Below are 18,772 nucleotides of genomic sequence, written 5' to 3'. Positions count from 1 at the left end.
AGGGACAATAATATTGGACTTGCTAAATCTCGTAAAAATCTTATAACTATCAATCTTATAAGTACAAACCATAGAGCTATATAGCTCTTTGGTATAAACTTAACCCCCCCCCCCAAAAAAAAAAAAAAAAAAAAAAACACAAGAACATAAAACACTTGGTGGCAGCGTTCAACTTTAGTGGTATACGATACCCTCTACTGGATGGATTCTACCGTATTAGTGTATTTTTTATTCGGTTGCTGTGTGTACACAATTTTCTATCGACGAAGGTGTGTGAACCCGGCTAAATTAAATCTATAAAAAAAGGTAATTATTTGTAACTTCTAAGTTATGTTTAGCGAATATCAACTATTGTAAATGTAAAAAAGAAATAGCGCAAATATACTAGTTAAACTATTTGTTTAGGCAGTGCAGTGGAGCATTTGGACTGGAGTGGGCTGATGAAAATTTTTATTTACTCTTTTTACTCTTTTTGTATCCACCTGCCCCTTGCTTTGCCATGTTTGCTAGACATTGCCCTGGCTTGGTCATCATGATAATATATTTATTCAATTATTGACTCTATAGGTTAGGGCATAAATAGGTTCTTTTTAGCTACACAATGAGGTTGATGTTTGTTATCAAATTGTATTTGTACAGACCAGAAGTACACCATTAACCAGTTACCATGGCAACAGGCGAAGATGACATGATCAAGCAAGCTCAGACCATCTGGTCGATGCTTGACGAGCTGGCTGACTCCAACCCCGATGGCTACCAGAAGTTCATAGAGAAGAATCTATCGAAAGGGAAGGCTGAAACGGAAGCAGCCAAACCCTGGATGTGTGTCAAGACACGTTTTTTGGTTAGTCAATGTCTTATCTCTTAAATAAACTTGTGAACAAGTTGTAAAAGGCCAAGGGGGTCGATTTCACAAAGAGTTAGGACTAGTCCTAACTTAAAACCAGTCCTATAAAACATTAAAAAACTTATAGGTTAACTCAATATACCGCGCAACCGGACACCTTTGGTAATTGTCAAAGACCTGGGGTCGATTTCACAAATAGTTAGGACTAGTCCCAACTTAGGACTAGTCCTAAGGGATATGAAAAGTGTACAGCTAGTCCTAAGTTAAGACGGATAACTCGTCCTAACTCGAGATAAGACTAGTCTTAACTCTTTGTGAAATCCACCCCAGTATCCTCACTTGGTGTATCATATGGTGTATCCCAACATGCATTTACATTTAACACTGTGAGAATTTTGACTCAAAATGTTCATCGAAAGTGCGAAAGAAAATTGTGAGAAAAAACACCCTTGTTGCACGAATTTGTGTGCTTTCAGATGCATAATAAAACCCTTCATCAGGTCAGTCTTTTTAAATTATGTTAGTGAGAAACTACCTCTTTCTCAAAAACTATTTCAGAGGGAGCCGTTTTTTACAATGCTTATCAATAGTGTTCAGGGTCTTTAAATGATATTGTTAGTGTCACTCTTGCTAAATCTCGCATGACTTGCTCAGCGTGAGACTTCTGCAATTTCAACCACTGCCACCTTCGAATTCATAATGGAACATTAGTCGGGGGCCAGCAATATCATTAGAACAGTAAACCACATGAGAGCATGCACTATTGCCTTGTCCACAAAGTTACCAATTCTGAAAAAGGACAAAGTTCGTCATAATTTAGTTGCTGTTAAAAAAATGTATGATTGTGGGCAATTATAGCTCTTTCGCAGTCAAACATCATGTATTTTATTTTATTTTTTGGTTTTGTTCCTTACATTTTTAGATCTACATACACTGTACTTCATTTTGGGGTTTTGACATGGTAGAAGAAGACATAAAAAATAGTGAATCTTATCAAATGTGCACTGAGAAAAAGCAAGAGAGAGCAAAAAAACAAAAACAAACGAAACACAAACAAACAATCGACAGATTTTCATGAAATAAAGTTGTACATTTTATGGTATTTCTCAACTTAAAGGAAGGTTACAGAATTGGTAAGAAACAAAACTTGTGATGATCACAGATTTACATAAAACTTACACGGTCTAATGATGATGATAGTAGAAAACATCCCTTGAAATATCTGAAGTGTCACATTATTTCATGAGAAATAAATAATATAATTTTGCATCTTGGAGTTTATCGCTCAGTGAGCGTTTTATTCATTTTTGTTTTGGCATCGATGCAATGTAAAACTTGTAATCGGTTTTTCACTATTCTCTCGTGACCCAGATGGCCGATAGATCTCAAACTTCGACAGGTTTGACAATTTATGTTTAGGGTGGATTACATAAAGTGCTTACACTGCCAGCAACTATTTTGTTTGCAAAAACCAATTCTGTAATGTTCCATTTCATTATTCTTTTAGAAGCCAAAGAAGGAGACTCTCTATATGAATATCTGCAGCTGGGCTAGAATTCCTAAGCCCAAGACGTCTACTGACCCGATCGCTGTCTCAGCTGGTCCAGTAGAAGATGAAGAAGATGAAACTGGTAAGGAGTAAACACAATAATTCAAATGAGTGACTGTGACTCTGGCTGTTGGCTTAAGTGGCTAATGGATGCAGTCATCTAGCCATACATGTAGCTATGGCTTAAAGGGAAGGTACATGTTTGGTAATTACTAAAAACAAATATTAACTTTTAAGTCACTTTTCTTACCAAGTCAGTTTAAAAAAAAACTGACTTGGTAACTAGCATTGGAAAGCAGTTGATAGTATAAAACATTGTGAGAAAGGGCTTCCTCAGAAGTAACGTAGTTTTTGAGAAAGGGGTATTTTCTCACTTAAATAATAAAAGACTTCTAGCTAGAAGTCTTTTATTCCTATCTGAAAGCACACAAATTCGTCTAATAAGGTTGTTTTTTGTTTCGTTATTTTTCTCGCAACTTCGATGACTGATTGAGCCCAAATTTTCACAGGCTTGTTATTTTATGCTTATGTTGGGATACACCAAGGGAGAAGACTGGTCTGTGACATATACCAAACGTGTACCTTGGTGTAGTCAGCAGCAGAGTGTGGGTCTGATTTCTGGTCATGACACTTAACTCGTCCTCACTTACGGTTAATCTTAAGGTCTGCATGCTACAGTGCAGGGTTGGGACTTGTCCTAAGTCCTAAGATTAGTCTTAAGTTTAGGAAGAGTTTTGTGAAATCGACGGCAGGCTCCTAGTGTAGCCACTACACTGGGGCAAATCCACTTGGGTTCGTTTATAATGTGCAATACTTAATGCACAGGACCCCTCTGTTTTATAATCCATACAAAGGGCACAGTAATAATGATTGGTCACAATGATAAGGACACAAGTGTCAAGACCAGCCGTCGATTTCACCGATTTCTTCCTAACTTAGGATTAATTGTAGGACTTAGGATGAGTTAATTTCTGTATCCATAGCCTCAGGACGCATTGAACCCATAACTCGTCCTAACTCGAGATATGATTAATCCTAGCATTTCGTGAAATCAGCTGCAGGACTCAAACCCACACTCTGATGATCAGAAACACCAGAGCTTGAGTCCAGTGTGCTTGACAAAGAGTTGTTGATTGACTTTCAAAGAAATGAGAGTTAAAGCCATTGGACCCTTTCGGTTCAGAAACAAAAATAAAAGTTCACAGATTTACACATAACTTACAGGGTTTACAAAAGGCAATGGTGAAAGACTTCTCTTGAAATATTATTCCATGAAATGCTTTACTTTTTGAGAGAACAGCAAAACAATATAAATTCTCGTTAACGAGAATTAGTGATTTATTTTAAACACATGTCATGACATGGCGAAACGCGCGGAAACAAGGGTGGGTTTTTCCGTTGTTTTCTCCTGACTCCGATGACCGATTGAGCCTAAATTTTCACAGGTTTGTTATTTGATGTAGAAGTTGTGGTAGACAAAGTGTGGGCCTTGGACAACACTGTTTACCGAAAGGGTCCAATGGCTTTAATTTGTTTTATTTAAATCTTTTCAGGTCCCTACAAGGTGGTACGTGTTGCCGTCAACCCAGACGTCCTCGCAGAATGTGCCAAAAATGCAGAAGAGCAAGATCTTCTCATCGATCTCGCCATCAAGTATCTCAAGGAGCAGAAGAAACTTCACCTCTCACAAAATTTCCAGATCTGCCAGAATGTGAAGTTTAAAGGAGATGCAAGTAACTTAAAGAACTTCTTCAACACAAAACAGAAGTCCGATCAGAAAGAAGATGAACGGGACAAGAGGATGGAAAACCTGAGTAAGCTGACACCTGATTCGCTACTGAGCCGGCTGAGAGTATCTGATGACCAATCGGAATCCTCCAACAATAAGCCTGAAGTGTCGCTACAGTTGAATGGGAATGAGAAGCCTAAGAGTGGTTTGATTGAAGAGATCGGGAACAGTGATGAGAAACTGAACTGTCCCGAGTTTGAAGTTTTGATGAGAGAAGCGGACGGCAAACGGTGTCGGAGGTGTGTGGTCAGAATATCTCTCCCTGATGTCCAATCCGTCCAAGAGTGTGAATTAAATATTGCAGAGGTATGTCAAAACCATTCATAACCTTTTATTGTATTAACTGCCAAATTGTAAATTTAAAGGCAGTGGACATTATTGGTAATTGTCAAAGGCTAGCCTTCACAGTTGGTGTATCTTAACATATGCATAAAATAACGAACCTGTGAACATTTGAGCTCATCTGGTCGTCAAAGTTGCGAGATAATAATGAAAGAAAAAACACCCTTGCCACACGAAGTTGTGTGCATTTACATGGTTGATTTTGAGACCTCAAATTCTAAATCTGAGGTCTCGAAATCAAATTCCTGGAAAATTACTTCTTTCTTAAAACTACATTCCTTCAGAGGGAGCCGTGTCTCACAATGTTTTATACATGTATTTTCAACTTCTCCCCATTGCTCGTTACCAAGTAAGGTTTTATGCTAATAATTATTTTGAGTAATTACCAATAGTGTCCACTGCCTTTAATTTAAAGGGGATGTTTTGTCATGATCAAAAAAGACAGCTTTAATAATTGTCAAAAACCATTCTTCTCACTTGGTAAATCCCAACATATGCATAAAACAACAACCTGTGAAAATTTTGACTCAATTGGTCCTCAAAGTTGCAAGAGAGTAATGAAAGAAACACCGTTGTTGCACAAATTTGTGTGCTTTCAGATGCAAAAAGGCTTCAGGCCTGAAGTTTTTTTTTTCTATTTGAGTGAGGAATTACCTCTTTCTCAAAAACTACGTACCCTACTTAAGTATGTTATTCTATCAACAGCTCTCCATTGCTCATTACCAGGCCTGGAGTCTTTTAATATCTGCATGAGAATTGACCTTTTTCTTAAAAACTACGTTACTTCAGAGGGAGTTGTTTCTTTCAATGTTTTATACTATCAACAGCTCTCCATTGCTCGTTACCAAGTAAGTTTTTATGCTAACAATTATTTGGAGTAGTGACCAATTGCGTCCAGTGCCTTTAAGAGTGTTTTTCTTATCAATTTATTTTGCTCTCTGTTTTCCTGTTTTCCTCGTTACTTTGAATAGGAAGAGATATCTCTGCTAGTTCCATTGAAGTATGAGTTTCATCTACCGCTACCTGAAGCAGTTCTAGAAGATGACTCCTCAGCCAAGTTCAACAGCAAAACATCTTCACTGACACTTACCATGCCAACAAAACAATTATAACAGCAAAACATCTTCACTGACACTTACCATGCCAACAAAACAATTATAACAATACAACTTTTTTTGAATCGTCTGAATCTTCTTCAGAGAGAACTGCAGGCATCAGCAAGTCTTTTCAGGTTTGAATGCTATACTCTACTGGAGATGCGCAAATATTTTCCGACAATACAGCATGTCATGACCTTGTGGTTTTAGAGCATTGAATTCAAGCTGGCAGTTAAGTCATCCAGTTGTGGGTTCGAATCCCAGTCATGACACTTTTGTCTTTGAGCAAGTTGTTAACATAATGGCATCTCTTCACCCTCTGCAAGGCTATAAATGGGTACCTGCGAGGGTAGACTGGTGGAACTCGTATTTGAAAAAGCCTTAGAAGCACTCGGCAGCCTCTGGTTGTCTACTCCCCAGGAAGCAGAGAAATATTAATTGAAGGTTCTTTGCCCCGTGACCTGCAGCCGATATCACGAAACTCTAGGATTAATCCTAACTCGAGTTAGGACGAGTAACCTGCCTAACTTAGGATGGGTTTAATGCGTCCTACGTATTTGGATACGGAACTCAACCCGCCCTAAGATTAATCCTAAGTTAGGAAGAGTTTGGTGAAGTCGACGGCAGGGCACTGAAGTAAAGCACATGGATACATAGTTACAAAATGCAGTATGTATGAACTTGTTTTAATAATATTTACACCAATACAGCGTTTTTGAGCAGGCTGTAACTGTAAGGAACTAATAATGGAGTTTTCTTCAACAGGAACATATACCATGGGACCACTTACAAAAGTTTACTTCTTTTGGAAAGCCTACTATTTGAAAGAAAAATTGTAATAGTCAAGATAGTAGTAAGATAAATATCTTGCAACATTATTTCTGTCTGAAGTGCCTTCATATACAGTATATCGAGGAACTTGAATATCAAAAGAATGACTGAATACCAGAAAACTATTTTTTTTGCATTCATACCATAGGTCATTTTGGTTAGGAACAGTTTGCAACAGGTGATTCTATATTCTCAACGAAAAATGTATGAGTTGTAACAAAGTGTCTGTTTGTGTGAGATATACTCTTTATTGACTGTAACACAAATTCACATACAACCACAACAAGTTCACAGGTTTCATTAGTACTGAAGTTCCATAACTTCTAGAAGAGCTACCTTTGGTTTAATAAGACAATTTTAACACATTAAAAATTGTGATTTTGTTAAATTAAATTATTAATTTTACAACGTGAATATACAAGACTGGTTAAAAATAAGTTACTTTTCTTTATTTACAGTTGAATAAGCATGGGCTTACTCTGTGTGGAGCAATTCAACCAATAGAATGCCTGCTTTTTGCGGCGTTATCGTTATCGTTGTCGTTATCGCTGCAGTTGGACCGGATTTTGTCCTTGCGTTAGTATTTTTAAGAATCAAAATTAAATTAAAATAGGGCCTCTCCATCATGTTGTGAAATTGTTTGCGTCTTTTGAAATGTTTGTTTTGCCTCCGTAGTGTTATTCTGAAAAATTACTCGAAAATGCTTAGACACGTTAGAAATCTCACAGCATGTTATAGTTAAGGGAAAGTTGACTCTTGAACATTTAGTTGATAAATAATTATATGGGGAGTCCAGTATATGCTGACCAGTAAAACAAAAGGGGGGGGGGGAGCACAAATCATTCAGTGCGTCTTCGCAACACAAGAGGGCCCAATGCAATATTCCCCTTCCTATGTTTTGTTTTGTTTTTTTGTGTTTTTTTTTTTACCAAAGTAAACATTTTGTGATTTTTTTTATAACAGTTGTTGTAATTTCATAACATCATGAAAGCTTTCTTTCAAGAACCACAAATTTATGACACTAATGCTCATCATGTTTATTTAATATGTTTGAATGATACAAACCATTACCCATCTCCCCTTATCAACCATTTGTCCTTCAATATGAATGTCTCACCATGGTCTCACTCACTCATATGCCGAACAAAAATAAACTAATCAACTGACGAATAGCTAATAGCAAGATTGTATTCTGAATTTTTCTAAAAATCGAGCCTGCTACCAACAAGTTTTTTTCGAATGATCATTTTATAATAATGGGACAAAGATTTACATTTATCATTATTATAATAATGAATTAATGATACATTAACTGGAGATTTAAAAATAATTTACTCATGATATCTGTACTTTAGCATTAATAGTATGTATTTATTTACGAAGTAATTGATCACTTTCTTTTGACTGGCACCGTCGATTGGTGGCGCTCCTTATTTATTTTCCACCGATGACATCACTGCAGTTTTGTCGGTTGATGTCGAAGGCGCCCACGCGAGTTCTGGAAGATGAAAACAAAAAGCTGTGATAATTATTGACATTTTCATGGTAAAGTACCAAACCACATAAATCACCACAAGTTTGCGGTTCTTTTTGAGCTTATTTTCCGCCCAAACCTAATGTGAAGTTTGCTTTTGGTCCCCCAAAAATCATAACAAAACATAAACAATATTTTATTATCAACTTAAAACTTGAAGCAAAGAAATGACATGTTTGAAATGTGAATGCAGGCCATCTTTTGATTTTTGTTTTTAATGACGTGTTTCTTCCGAGTATTCACGTAATTACTACTCGCGGTAGAACGAATTTGGAGCAGTTTTTAGGCCTAGTCATACGTACATACAAACTATTTGTATGTTGATGATCATTACGAAAGAATCACATAACGTTAAATGTTTACATAACGGGTGACTCAGTTTTATGGACCGGAGCTGCTTTTGAAGCACAGAAAAGTAGCAAAGTATAACAAAAATAGCGATGCTTTCCGGAATGGGGTAATGTCCCTTCGGGGCCACCATAGTAATGTCATAAAACAATGTCCTGCTTGTTTCTTTGTTGGCGTCTTTTGCTGTTATTAAGCAGCTTTTTGAGATTGGGTCACTGAGTGTAAAATTAACTGTTTTTCTCTCACTTTTCTTCCTGGATGAATTTCTTGCCTGTGAATCTCTACCAGACTTGCTTGACGAGTCTATGTTCGGGTTGACCTTACATGAATGGAGTTTACGGAGCTTCGCCCACTTCAACTTGAACGCTTTGCCGACCTTTATAATTTGGGGTCAACAAAGATAAGAAGCAAATTATAATATTATGTAAAACAAGGAAAATACAACAAAAACAAGAACAAAACAAAACTTCTAGATCGCTGACGAAAACCGTTTGAAACGTATCTCTTCCACGAGGAAGAGTTGGTTCCCAGATGAACTTAAAGTCACCTTAAAGTGGTATTTTGTCAAAATAAAGCTTTTGTCACTAAGATATGTGTTTTGATGAGTGGAATGTGAATAAACAACTAAGATATAAAACAAATTAGTTTTCATGTTATTTAGAGGGCGCTGTTGTGACGTCAATCGAGACGCGATGAATCGCATGCAGTGCCAACACAAGATAGTGACGCTTGGCACAAGTTAAAAACATTCACTCAAAGTTAAAACAATACCTGATTTTTTCACGTAAGGCAAATGCTCCTTTAAGTTCGTTACGTCTTGCATGTACCTTCTTCGACTTCCCCACTAGCTGGAAAAGTTTGGATGGCGTCATAATTTAGAAAAGAACTTTTCTCTTCATGTCAAAGTGTGTAGTGTATTGCGAATTCTCGAAGCACGACGGCTCGAAGTGTTTGCTGCACAGCGCTGGAATAGACGTCATACCGCACCACTTTGCAAACCACATCTTTTTGGTTTTGATGCATCCAGCAACATTACACCTGGTCGATATTGCCGGAACAAGACTCGTAAAACTCACGACTAGGACTTGAATGTACTTGCACGCAGGCGTACGTGTGTACGATAATCGATCGAGGCAAAGTCTGCCTCGATTGACGTCACAAAAGGGGTAGGCGGAGTCACCCTCCACACAACTTTATTTTTTTAAACATAAATCCTTAAAAGGACACACCGGCTCACCGTTTACGCAATTTAGGGGTGTAGAATCATAAATAATGTTTTTATAGATGGTTGCTATAAAAAAAAAGATCATCAAAATGTCACGTAATTAGCGAAAAATGATTTTAAAAAACCAAGGCTGCCATATAACAAGCTTCCGTTACACGGACTCCTTGAATGTGAATCTAACGTTAGATTTTTCACCATTATTTATATTTTGTAGCGATAATTTGAATACATGATCTTTTTCGTCAATTATTCGTAAATAATTTTGTAAAAAAAAGATTTAAGTTTGGTTAAGTAAGTTACTTTTAGACGGCTGAAAGTAAAACTATAGTCCGGAAGGTCACGTGATTGTTTGTACCACTTTTTGGTTAGAACACTCACGCGACATAAGTTTTTTATTTAAAATGCTCAAAAACGGCCAAATTTGATGATTTCTTTTAATGGACTGTTCTTCTTCATTCCTGGAAGACTGCTGAATTCATTTCTTAGTCTATTGTGTAGCCCAAATAGCCCAATTCGGCCGGTGTGTCCCTTTAAAAGCAAATACTCAAAAGAATTATTTTATTGTTCAGAAACATACTGTTTGAAGAAAAAAAAATATATTTCCAGGTGACTTTAATAGTTGAGAAGATTGTCTAAAGTGCCTGGGGTAGAAACGTTGACAAATAGACGAGTGATACCAGCTCTGGATTTTCTCCTAAGTTTTGTTTTTGAGGTGGTATGTCATTGTAATTCCAGTATCCATTAATTGTTGCTGCAGTTATGAGGTGTGTTTAGTCAATGGTGTGTGTTCAATAAAAACACTTTTGTATTGCCTTGCTTTTGATGCCCTGTATGTGCCAATACGTGCATGGCTAGCTTTTGTCCAAGTAAACAGGAAAACAGCGTCCCGATAGCCAGGTACTTTTGAGCTATCAAACAACTTCACAAATTAAATAATTAAAAACAACAAAAAACAAACAAAAAACTTACTTCTTCGTTCAGAACGCAGTGGAGTATGAAGATCCACACGCCCTGCCCAAGATTAAACAAAAAAGTACATCAGCTTATAATAGATAAATAACTTTTAAAAAAAGCAAAAACAATTTTTATTTTATACTTAGTCGAACTACGCAAAAATGGTTATTCAAAGTTAAACATTTTTATTACGAAATGAAGTGAGTGGAATTCAAACCTGAGATGAATTCAGGATAACAAAGACGTAGGAGAGAACAACAACAGATCCATTAATATTCATTAGTCCGATCAACCACGTGATCCCCAAAAGTGGCGTCAGAAGAACAATTGCACGGGCTCCAGCTCTAAAAAAAAAAGAAAAAAAAAAAAAAATACAACAAACAAATAGCAACAAAGATTGCCTTAGTGATTATTTTTCTCATTTTTAGTCAAGTATTTAACACCCGTTCCAGACCCGCGCGCCTCTAATCAAGATTAGGAGCGACAGCTAGGTCGACCCAGTACATGTTTTGTTTCAGACAGGCGAACTTGACCTAACATTTAAATTAGGTTCGGCCGTTGAAGATCGACGTCTGCAACCAAGCCCTCCAGATTCGTTCCGAACGACCGCATTAGTCGATCTTTTGACCTCTAGCGCGTCCGGCCGCCCCAACTGTTTCAGACATCGAGCGTGTACTTATATTTCAGACATTATATACTTACACTATCTTCTTGGTATCTGATTTGTTAGCCAGTGCCTCAAGTGACAGGAATACTCTGATGACGCGAACAAGCACGCAGGTATTGCACTGAAAATGGAAAAAAGGGGGAAATTATCAATTGGAACTTTTTAACAAATGTGTAAAGAGTTATTATTATGTTTATTACAATGCGTGACCATTTCTCCTGTTTCTGAAAGTGATTCTTCCTTCATTTTATTGTATCTTGCATTGTTTGGTTTTGTTCTTCAAAATGATAGATTCTACCAGAATGGTTTGTAGTGTAGCACTAAGGTAAATTTATGTCATGATTTTTTATGCATTGATAAAGGTGATGTGACGTTCCGATCATTAAATGGTAAATGGTTTCATGGATATATATTTTTTTTTTCATAAAGAATGGAAAAGGTTTCACTTACCGCAGTGACAAATATGACTGGCGCTACGAAGGCCCAGATGACACCGTTTTGGTTGTTGAGCCAGCAACTGCAAAATATTGTAAACAATAATTCGATTTTAATTACTTTTACCACAAAAAGGCCATCTCCGAAGCAAGTGGTTTTTTTTCTTTCTTTTTTTTCTATTTGCAGACATGACCCGGACCCGTGTCCTTTGGGGACAAGACCCATTTACGTGTCAGTATGACGGCCCGTAGACCCGAAATCCAGTCAAAATGACCTGTAGGGTCAAGCTGACGCATAATCTGAGCTAAAATCCTATTATTTTTTACCACTTCTGGGTCCCTTCCTGATGGGTCAGATTCCCTGGGATCCGGAATTCGGGTCATACTTCTGGGTCCCCTGGGTCAGATTCCCTGGGATCCGGAATCCGGGTCAGATGACCCGATAAATTTCAGAGTGTTGCTGGAAATCTAGCTGAGCAAGGTTTATTTCTTAGTAGACTGCAACTCTGTTGACCGTTTCCATAATTGAAGTAAGTGAGGGCATAACCATTATGAAAAGTTAAAAACCTACCTTAGACTGGATGTGTAGGAGCTGAACTTGGCTGCAAGAGTTATCCCAACGACGATAAGTGGAAAAACTACGACACATAGTTTAAAATATTTTTTTAAGACGTTAAACATAATTTTTATGTCAATCGAAAAGTATTTTCGGCGTGTGTTGGTAAAAACATTTGTTGTAAATTATCAATGTATACTTATATTAATGGGTTCTTGAAAATTGTTTGAGATCTTAGTGTTCAAGGGTCAAGGTTAAAAGTTCAAAGGTTCGCCCTTTATAACTTTCAATCATTTATTTGAGTTATTTTATTACATTGAAAATTTCAGAAAATATTTAATTTGATTAAAACATCTGTTAACACGATTTATGTTTTACTATCATTCGGCCGTCTATGCCAACCAGCTCGGTTCGTTAATCAACAATGGAAAGGTCTATGAGTAGCCCAAAATGGAATGGAAGCAATTCTCAGAGTTTGAACTTTTGACCTTGCAAGTAGGCGTGATATATGTATGTAAAATGACCATTCGCTTGATTAGAGCTTGAATATAGACGAATAAGAAGTAACTCGTCATCTCATCTCAGACCTTTTCGCAAATACCGGGGCGCGCGCGTAAAGCTTGGAATTTAGGTGCATTGTGGTCTTGCTGGTATCCAAATTTGATCCATATATATACCACAATGCACCTCATTCAACAGTCTGCGCTTGCGCATTGGTATTTGCGATACGGTCTATATTCCTATACTGTGCAGAAACCTCCTCTGGAGTATACTCGCACATTGGTTGAGGTGCTAACTAGCAGGTGCAGACACTCAAGGACTAAAAAGATACGCATACTGTGCAAGTAAAAGCATTTTGTGTGGGGGATGGATGATTAACAGAACGAACTATCTAAACAGTAACCTTGCGGGTACAACTATTTATGTTGTCTATTTTGAGGGATATGTCAGCTCTGAAAAGAGCCGCTGTGGTCTTAACGTTTCGAAAAGTACAAACTCTGCTCGTCTTTAGGTGAATGTAGACCTTTCATCCTATCTTACCCCATCCAATCACAAACAGTATGCCCATGTGAATTGTTGTTTGGAAAACACTGGTCGCCTTCATGTAGAGATTAGCGCCCTCTAGCATCATCCATGAGAAAGACGAGAGGAGGAAATAATGCAAGAGTGCTGCGACGGCTTTGCAAGCAACCTGTGACACAAACATGTTAGATAGTTCTTGATAAAAGACTTTTTATAATCGTTATTTTTTTTAATCAGATGTTTCCATCCTGTAGCTTGTTAATTAACTCAACATTCTGTGAAAAAATAGGTCACGTTTCAGACTTCAAAGAAAGCAACGAAAGGTTCGTTGTGTTGCAGCAATGTCACATGTTAGCCCCCCCCCCCCCCCCCCGGTAAAAACCTGGCATTTTAAGCTTCAATTATGCATAACTGATTTGACCCATTTCTTTGTAATTTTTACACATTTGTGGAGCCAATCACCTAAAAATGCGGCAGGCCCTAGCCTCGCTGGCCTACCCAAACTAATTTGTAAAAAGATTGAAACGTTGTCTTTGTGGACAAATCGTTTAATTACAATTTTTAACACCTACATGCCTAATTATGTATTTTGACTGGACCACTTACAAATTATTCATGTAGATAATCTTGTCTAACAATGTTGGTAGACTTTGAAATTCTAGCTGGCAGCAGACTTAAAAGTTTTCATTATTACGTTGTTGTGAGCACGTGCACTATAACTAAGAACAATGGATTTAACTTAGTAAGTCTGCTGCCACCTAGAGTCCGAAAAATTCCTCATTGTGTAAGAAGGAAACAAAAGTGAGGTTATTATTTACCTGGTTTTTCACGTCGATACCAGTGAGGAAGATGATCTGGGAAACAAGGATGCTGACTGCTAAATTGCCGTGAATAATAATCGTCTGGTTTCTAAAAACCCTTCAAAGAAAAAAAAATTAACAACAAAAATTAAGACATTCAGTATAGAAAAATTATCACACCATCATTTTTTTTGAACATCACCAATAATTTTAACTTTGTCTTCCTAAAAAGAGTCTTCATCTGAAATGAACACATTTGCAATCGTCTCTTGTAATCTTGACGTTCTGGTATATATTTGTTTACATATTTTAATGTAGCCAGCCAGTGGCATTGGACTTAAAGGCTTCCGAGTCATCAATGGGTGCGTTCGATTAGCGTCCCCGGGTCGACCCCGGTGTGTGGCGGGGTTTTTTCCAGGACGAACGTGGGTAATTATCTGCACACGTTCGTCCTGGGGAAAAAAACGCCACACACCGGGGTCGACCTGGGGAAGCTAAACGAACGCACCCATAGTTATTTAGTTATTTTTTGAATTCCAGTCATGTGTCATTGGCTTACTATTCTTCATTTCAGTTCAATTCAATTTAACCAACTTCAATCATCATCAATAGGCAAAGTTGGACAGCTCCATAAAAAACATAAACAGTTATGGCTAGAACAATTATATACAATTACTTAGAAGATATAAAGATGCTATTCTTGCATTTTGTATTGGTCTTGTTGTTATGCCGAATGAATAATAATAATTATCATCTTAATCTTACTTAAGACAGGCATATAGTGTCAGCGTCAGGCAGAGACATGTAATTGAGATGATACCGCCAGCTAGTGTCAGATTATCCAGAATCCTCACGTCAGTCGCTGATAATGACTAAGGAGAAATCAAGAAAAGAATAATCTCGTTAAATGCCATTTAAACTTTTATACATATTTATTGTATTAATTTTTTTATTTTTTTATTTTTATCTTCTTTTCTTTTTTTCCAGGAAATCTTATAGGGGTTGCACTGCAAGGTGTTTTTCCCCTCACACTTTTTCTGGGAGGCAGTGGATCAGAACAATCAAACAAAATGTTTTGTTCTATTAACAGTTATTAGGAAAACAATGAAGTTCTTAAAAAAGAGGAAAACACTTATATAAATGTACCTGTTTTGCCGGTGACAGCTGCACAAGAACCGCAAAATTAGTCAGGTGATCACAGGAGCAGGTCACGTGAGTGTCATTCATAAACGCCCTCTTACATCCTTCATCTGACCAATAGCCATCCGAGTCACTGTATACGGATGAGACACTCTCTTAAAAGTTTTGGAAGCAAGCTAAATCTAATTTTAATACTACTTTTACCTGTACAATTTATGTTGATTCCTTGCAAATTCAGCTATATAAAACGGGTCATGATACGGTTCAAATGGTACCAGAGTAAAAACCACTGATTTTGAACGTCTCTTATAACACTGTTTATGTGTTTCCTTCGACCGAACTCTGTTAATGCTTCCTTAAATAATCGGAAAGATTCCAAAAAGGGAATTTTGATTACCTTGTTTGGAACGTGCGCTATAGACTTCGATATTATTTTAACATTATTATTAATGTAACTGAAAAGTAAGTTACTTTGTAGCTGCTGTCCAAAATGAGCAAGTGCGACTCCCATCGTTTGTGGTATCCATCTGCACAATTTAAAAGAATAAAACAAAAATAATAACATGAACTTATTATTAAAGGTAAAATTTAAATTATATGAAATTTACCAATGTACCTTCCTGTTTACACTTTCTTTGTTCTTTTCAATTCCGGCTTGCGAAATGAATGTAACATATAAACTTTACATCCTTATTAATTAAAATCCGAGGCTCCTAAAAGGCAATGCGTCTAATGGAAAACAATTTCAATTAATAATAATAATAATAATAATAATGAAAGTTTTAATATAACGTTAAATTATAATTAAGTCCCAAAGTGCTTTTGAAAAGTGAAAGAGTGAAACCAGAAATATTGAATAAAAAAATTACAGAAAATACAGAAAGAACTACATGAATGCATACAATGAAAACTTAAAGTTATTTTACATAAAGATGTGTCTTCAAATTATACTTAAACTGTTTTAGAGAGGAGCTATATTTTTGAATTTAAAGAAATCTTAGTCTGTTGGGGTGGTCCCAAGGTAATATCAACTCAGAAAGACTTTGTTGTAGCCTGGTGATAGATTGATACGTTGTATTAGCTGCAGACTGTATCTATGAAGTTTTGTACGTATGAAACTCTGTACGTACAACATTCACAGGCGAAATTATGTATGTGTTTTTTTGTGTGTGTGTTTTTTTTTTGTTTTTTTTTTTTTTGGGGGGGGGGTGTTGAATGCCAATGGAGTCTGTTTCCGGCAAACTTAACAAAGTCATGGCGACTAGTTGGCGACGCGACCTGTTGGTGAAGTAAACCCCATGGATGACCAAACTATCTCAAAGCTTGGGCCTTTACTAGTCGAGGGTTAGACCTATGTGTTATGGCTGAATTTGATCGAACGGTTCACAACAATGTTCCTTTCCGCTACCCCGCCTTGCTTGTTGCAGGGTAATAAGAAGAAAACAAAAATAAATAACTTTAAATATAAAAAAAAAACTAAATGGTAGAACATATCTTTTACCTTTCTCGTAGCAATTGTCATGGTTGCCGTCAGGTTTTCTGACTTAGAGGGCGCACTTCCATCCCCGATGACGTTGAGTGTTAAGATACAGCTCCCAAGCGGCATGTAGGATTCATTCGTTTTGGCGCCAAACGGATAGATGATGTTAACGTCCCTAACGCACGAAAGACCCATCCCCAAGCGCCCACCTGTAGGAAATAAGTAAATAAAATTAAGTATTTCAAGGAAGGCCTTATCAAACTTTATTTTGCAAAAGTCTTTAAAATTTCGAATAAAAATAAAAAGCTGAATCCATTTTTTTGTTAATCCCTGGGTTCAGTTAAAAGGTCCCAATCATCAGACCCCTATACCCTAGGGTCAACGGTACAGTTTTGATGGCATAATCCGAAGATCCTGGTCAGCCAAGATCTTTGTCAGTAGAACCCATATTATGAAACACTTTTGACCCCTGACCCACGTTATCGACTCCCAAAAATGTAAAAGTTCTCATTGTTCTTCCAGTGTTTGGGGATGTCTCCAATTAATTATATACAAAATACAAAGAAGCACCAAAACACCCGGTTCCCTTTGTTTCAACGGATGACACACACAAACATCCACACACAACCTTAAGGATCCAGTATGTGGGGTCCTTCTATCGTTGTTCTATTATTCCCCTTTCTAAAGAATTTGGAGTCCAGGTTGAACAAAGAATTTGAAAGAATTTCCTTGTGGGTCCGTTTTGGTCCATTGTTAGAACCAACAAGGGCGCGTTTGTAGATATTCTTTGTTCTGTGCACTTTGTTCTGCGAAACATAACTTCTTCAACTTTGGTGGAAATACTGGGTGCGTTCGATAAGCTTCCCTGGGTCGACCCCGCAGTGCTCACTCGTGTGATGAGCCCCTGACAAGAGCTAACGAACGATCGCACTCGCCCTCTCGTGGTGACGGCATGCACCTCGGGTCACCCCCAAGTGACCCACTCCACAAGCAGGGCACTGGGGGCTGACCCGGGTGAGCCCCTGGAATGACGTCAAAGCTGTTCGAACGTACCGGGGCAGAACGGGGTCGACCCAGGGAAGCTAAACTAACGCACCCATTGTGTAGACGTGTGTTAATCCACACAGTGTTTCACTCTGAACAATGTTTAGACCTCAGGTTCTAAGCTCCAGAAATGATTTGTGATGCTTGCACGACGTATGTCGAATGGGTAATGAACATCAGTACCATGCGGAACTCAAAATGTCCAGATTTGCCGAGTTTGGTGTAAAAACCAGATTCTTACCCTTTTCATTATCCAGGCAGAGATCTACGTTATGGGGTAATCCGTTACTTGACGCAGTGCTGATTGAACCGCACTGTCCACTGAAGGTCCGAGCTTCAACAACTAAAACGGGAAGCCAGACACGTCATTGAATCAATGCATATAGAATACTTTGAAAATGCGAAAAAGGACAGGACATTTAGATTGTAGGATTTCGATGATTGTTCTATATTCTTCATCTGCACAGACTAAGATATGAAATTGTTGAAAATTAATTTAATTTATTTAGTTATTTATTTCCTCACACCTCAAAAATTGAGAAGATAAACAAATTTGTTCAGTTTGAAAAAAAAAAAAAAAAATACAATTACGACCGTTCACAAGTGTCCTCAGCACTATTGTTGTTATAGAGTAGTCTAACATGTACAACACCGTTATTTTGTCCTAAGTTTAAGGAAAGCATTAAGTAAAAACATAAGCAAAATGCATACCCATGTTTCTGCTCTTGTGTGAAACAACCGAAGTGTTGGTACCGAAACTGCCTAACAGCAATGGTAGTAACTCGTCCATAAACTGCATGACCTCGATGACCTCTGAACCATCAACCTGGAAACAAAATAAATATCAAGGTAAAGACACAACAGTTGGTTGTTCAGTTTGAGAAAAATGAGAGAGATAAAAGAAGGAATATAGTGGTAGCACTTCTACATTAATAAAACAAAACTGCATGAACAGAATAGTTGGGTCAGTTTCTAAATAAAAGCCAGTCAAATAATAGAGTTTTTTATGATGAGCTTCTAAGATTAGTGCTTATCGATGAGGGGGTTGACACTTAAACATCAATAAAGAAGACCAGTGATGATACGACACACGGATATCCTTTAAAGCCAAT

General features: G+C 37.4%; 2 protein-coding genes across 3 annotated transcripts in view; one reads left to right on the top strand and one right to left on the bottom strand.

Annotated features, from left to right (window-relative positions):
- The first annotated feature begins 243 nt into the window (after nt 1–243).
- LOC139951527 (PIH1 domain-containing protein 2-like) lies at nt 244–7,705 on the top strand. Its single transcript, XM_071950461.1, has 5 exons — nt 244–306; nt 640–844; nt 2,355–2,478; nt 3,950–4,491; nt 5,499–7,705. Exons 2-5 carry the CDS (start codon nt 668–670, stop codon nt 5,637–5,639), a joined length of 984 nt encoding a protein of 327 aa, XP_071806562.1. The 5' UTR covers nt 244–306; nt 640–667; the 3' UTR covers nt 5,640–7,705.
- Nucleotides 7,706–7,814: 109 nt separating this feature from the next.
- Nucleotides 7,815–18,772, bottom strand: part of LOC139951526 (uncharacterized) — a 106,716-nt gene continuing 95,758 nt past the window's right edge. Inside the window, exons 7-21 of one of the 2 annotated variants that reach the window (XM_071950460.1) lie at nt 18,372–18,486; nt 17,902–18,003; nt 16,638–16,825; nt 15,608–15,663; nt 15,143–15,269; nt 14,762–14,868; nt 14,015–14,114; nt 13,215–13,365; nt 12,189–12,255; nt 11,634–11,700; nt 11,219–11,304; nt 10,734–10,860; nt 10,532–10,573; nt 8,584–8,713; nt 7,815–7,953 (exon numbers count right to left, since the gene is read on the bottom strand). In XM_071950460.1, the coding sequence (XP_071806561.1) occupies nt 7,886–7,953; nt 8,584–8,713; nt 10,532–10,573; nt 10,734–10,860; nt 11,219–11,304; nt 11,634–11,700; nt 12,189–12,255; nt 13,215–13,365; nt 14,015–14,114; nt 14,762–14,868; nt 15,143–15,269; nt 15,608–15,663; nt 16,638–16,825; nt 17,902–18,003; nt 18,372–18,486 (1,533 nt within the window). In that variant the 3' untranslated portion in view covers nt 7,815–7,885. Of the gene's footprint in view, nt 8,714–10,531; nt 10,574–10,733; nt 10,861–11,218; nt 11,305–11,633; nt 11,701–12,188; nt 12,256–13,214; nt 13,366–14,014; nt 14,115–14,761; nt 14,869–15,142; nt 15,270–15,607; nt 15,664–16,637; nt 16,826–17,901; nt 18,004–18,371; nt 18,487–18,772 lie in introns of both variants that reach the window. The other variant, XM_071950459.1, reaches the window with a different exon arrangement.

Source organism: Asterias amurensis, chromosome 19 (assembly GCF_032118995.1).
Source record: "Asterias amurensis chromosome 19, ASM3211899v1".
Taxonomy (NCBI): domain Eukaryota; kingdom Metazoa; phylum Echinodermata; class Asteroidea; order Forcipulatida; family Asteriidae; genus Asterias; species Asterias amurensis.
This window is presented reverse-complemented; position numbering and strand designations above follow the sequence as displayed.